Genomic DNA, 4,187 nt, shown 5'->3' on the forward strand with positions numbered 1-4,187 from the left:
ATAACAGACTTTTCTTAAATATGACAGTTCTACTAAAACTAAAAAGTCTTTTACTTTGTCTGATATAATTTAGGCTGCGTAATAGGGTAACATTTTAAATTAAGAAAAGTACAGCAGTAGTAGCCGTTTTTACTCTTCGTTTTTTGCTTTAATCTAACAATATTTTTTTTTATGTAGACAATTTTGATACAGGTGGTAATTAGTCTAAAGTTGAAAATCAATTTAATCAAGATCCCGTTCTAACGTGATTCTACTATATAATAATATACTGTTCGATATAACGGACGAGTCCGTAGTAATGAGTTATCGCGATAAAATGGACTTTCATTGTGATGAACCAATATCTTCAATTCCATAGTAGTTTGTTACATCGAGCTTTTACTATATTTATTAGTGCAGTATTTTATTCATTTTATTTATCCTCAATTTATAGATGTCAACAGGAAAGAAAAGAAAAATTGAAGATGAAAATCGAATTTATAATGAGTCGTGGAAATATGATTACTTTTTCATTCATTATGAAAAAAATCTTGTTTGTTTAATTTGTTCGGAAAGTATTGCAGTTTTTAAGGAATATAACGTTAAAAGGCATTACACCACTAAACATTCCAATAAATACGACCAGTTTACTGGAGACTTAAGAAAACAGAAAGTGGAAAAACTGATGAAAGCCGTAACCTCCCAGCAAGCATTCTTAATGAAAACAAATAATGAATCTGAATCCGTTACAAAAGCCAGTTATGAAATTTGTAATCTATTGGCAAAACTCTTCATTGTTATTCTGATGGAATGTTTATAAAGCAATGTATTGAAAAAGCAGTTGAAATTATATGTCCTGATCAGAAGAAGATTTTTTCTAATATTAGTTTATCTCGACGAACAGTTGCGAGAAGAATCGATGAAATGGCAGATAATGTTGACGAATCATTAAAAAAACGAGTAAAAGCCTTTGAATATTTTTCCATTTGTTTGGATGAATCCACCGACATAACAGATACGGTTCAACTTGCAATTTTCATTCGAGGCGTTGATTCAGAATTAAACATTACTGAAGAATTTTTAGATTTAGTTGGGCTAAAAGGAAATACTACAGGAGAAATTATGTACGGGGCTTTAGAAAAAACCTTAGATAAAAATGAACTCTCACTATTAAAACTGAGTGGAATTACAACTGATGGCGCCCAGTCTTTCAGAGGAGAGCGACGCGGTTTAATTGGTATTCTCTCGAATAAATTAGCACAAAACGAAAATCTAAATGATTTATTTATTTGCCATTGTGTTTTGCACGTGGAGAATTTATGCGCTAAGAAAATTAATATGGAACATGTTATGGATATAGTAGTATCCACAGTGAACTTTCTGAGAGGTCGTGCATTGAACCATCGTCAATTTAAAGAATTTTTGTCTGATATTGATGCTGAAAATAATGACGTTGTTTATTTTACTGACGTCAGATGGTTAAGCAAATCTTCAGTTTTACAAAGATTTTACAATCTCTTACCAGAAATAAAATTATTTATGGAAATGAAAGGAAAACCTGTTAAAGAACTTTCAGACTGCGAATGGCTGACAGATCTTGCGTTTTTTGTCGATATTACAATGCATTTGTCAGAATTAAATATAAAAATGCAAGGAAAAAATCTTATCATATCTGAATTTATAACCTTTATAAAAGCATTTATATCCAAGCTCAAATTATGGAGCACGCAATTGCGTAACAAAAATTGTCACTTTTTCCCCACTTTATTAGAACGCACCGAACCTAAAAATTATTTTAAATATGCAGAGAAAGTCGAAGAACTAGAACAAGAATTTAAAAATAGATTCGAAAAATTTCTTAGCCGAGAAAACGAAATACGAATAATTACGGCACCTTTTTCAGTAAACATAGAAAACGTACCAAATGAACTTCAATTGGAGTTAATAGACTTGAAAAGTAATTTAGATTTGAAAGATACTTTTAAAGAAAAAAATTTGGTAGATTTTTATAAAACTTTTATCAAAGAAAATCAATTTCCTAACTTAAGAAAGTATGCGGCAAAAATTCTGTCCTTATTTTGTACAACTTACGTATGCGAACAGTTTTTTTCTGCAATGAATTTAGTGAAAAGTAAAACAAGAAATCGGCTAACAGACTCTCATCTAAAAAATAATTTAAAATTAGCAATGACAAATATTCAGCCAAATATATCTGATATATTACATTCGCATCAATTCCAGCAGTCACATTAAGTACAGTATACCTATGTTAATTTATGAATAAATATTTGTGATTTACCCGTATTTTTTATTTTTTTCTTATGTGCGGCCCGCGTTAATTCAGAAGTTTCAAATGTGGCCCTTACATAGAAAAAGGTTGCCCATCCCTGCTCTATGTAAACCCGTCTCTGTACACAACACGTGTATGTTAACTGAGTACCACATACTTTTGATCCAATCTGGCCGTGTTAAATGCTTCGAATGACGTCATACGCGCGCACTTGTTTGCTGCGGCAAACCACACGAGCAAGCGTCGAGTTCCCGGAAGCATCGCACTGACTTAAAATGGCTAGCCGCTAGCTGCCAATGTAAAAGTTAACACAAATGATAAAAGAGTTTACATGTTAGAATAAATTATTATTGGAATATCTGTTTTCATATAAAAAGTATATTGACAGTCAAACTTTCTCTTAAGCATGCGACGCATGCTAAGCAAGCCAAGAGAATTCGCCCCTGCACGAAGTAATAGTGTTGCCAATGCATACAAACCCTGAAGCGAAAATTTGCCAATACATAAAGATACAGAATAATGGATACAGAATAAAAACTGGTGCATGAGAGACAACATGAAATCAAACTCGTTCGTTTTTTTTAACGTGCTTGCACTTCAGCAATTTACCGTGCCCAGATATGGCGCCAAATTTTAATTTCGATATTCTTTGTAAAGGTCGCTTTTAGCGTCCTGAGTCGAAAAGCCACACGACAGAAATAATTGGTCCCACCTGGCGCTGGGGCCATAAACGGCCGGAAGGATCAAAGGAGTAGCGTCTCCGCTTAAGGGTCATGTGTTGGCCACGTGCCGGCCGGCTTGGGAAAAAAAATGTAAATAAAGCACGGACGCAAATGTAAGCTACGTCGGCGGGAAATAGGGCGGACGTCTTTGAAAGCTCTAAAAAAGGGAAGGAACTGATTGGTCGCAGGAGGTAGTAGCAGGATCCCTTAAATTGGTAGGGTGGCGAGAAAAACGGGGAGAAAGGGCGAGAGACCGGATACGTGGTGATCTCTGACACTAGGTAAGCCTTTGAGGTGTATAGAGAGAGCGTTCTCCTCTTGGAAAGTCCTCTGGAAAAAGGTTAGTGTAGAGACGGACGGCCACGCGGTTGAGCCATTTCCGGAAAAGCGACTCGAGTTCCCGGACTGACAAGCCGACGTGCGATATCACAGCTTTGTTACATTAGCGTATGTAATGTTGTTAAACCTTGTACATTTTGTAAATATTTGTGGTGTAAATAAACTGTGTATAACTACTTGTTGAGTGTGGAAGTGTAGCTTTTCTCGAACCAACTAACGGACATTCTCGAGTCATAAAGAACAACTCGAGACGGAACATTCGTAAAGATCGTGACGGAGTAAATAAGGATCTTCACTTTCTTACTACATTAATGAGTTAATAAAAGATTGGTTTGGAGCCCAGGCAATTGCACTTTTTACCCATAGGATAACCTGACGCTGAATGAAAATTATGCAAATCTTAGGGGCCGTCCAGAAATTACGTAAGGGCGATTTTGGCCATTCTAGACCCCACCCACCCGTGTGTAAGAAACAGTAATATTTTCTTTGATCCCCTTCCCCTTCCCTATCTTACGTAATATTTAGGTATAATTTTATAGAAAGATTTTAACGAAAATAAATTTTTTAATGAAACCCTAAAAACTTTAGGTCCAAAATATATAATTGTTAATTACTTAATTAATATGTACTATTATTTATAAAAGACCATGTTAACAAATTTAAAAATATAAAAATTTAATGAATTCGAATGAAAAATTTATTTTAAGAACTTTATTTTTTAATTATTAACAATCTTTTTATTATTATCATTAATCAACATCATAATATTAATTTTTATATTAATTTTAATTTTCACAAAATGACGCAAAAAACTTCGACAGATCGACCAGCTAGTGCACGTGTAAACAGAAACTTTA

General features: G+C 34.1%; 2 protein-coding genes across 2 annotated transcripts; both read left to right on the forward strand.

Moving 5' to 3' along the window:
- Window positions 1–433: 433 nt before the first annotated feature.
- Window positions 434–799, forward strand: LOC136969117 (general transcription factor II-I repeat domain-containing protein 2-like). The gene has a single exon (XM_067263216.1). It carries the CDS (start codon window positions 434–436, stop codon window positions 797–799), a length of 366 nt encoding a protein of 121 aa, XP_067119317.1.
- A 104-nt stretch (window positions 800–903) lies between these two features.
- On the forward strand, window positions 904–2,232 carry LOC136969118 (general transcription factor II-I repeat domain-containing protein 2A-like). The gene has a single exon (XM_067263217.1). It carries the CDS (start codon window positions 904–906, stop codon window positions 2,230–2,232), a length of 1,329 nt encoding a protein of 442 aa, XP_067119318.1.
- Window positions 2,233–4,187: the final 1,955 nt, after the last annotated feature.

This window comes from Centruroides vittatus, unplaced genomic scaffold (assembly GCF_030686945.1).
Source record: "Centruroides vittatus isolate TY-2023 unplaced genomic scaffold, ASM3068694v2 contig_1712, whole genome shotgun sequence".
Taxonomy (NCBI): domain Eukaryota; kingdom Metazoa; phylum Arthropoda; class Arachnida; order Scorpiones; family Buthidae; genus Centruroides; species Centruroides vittatus.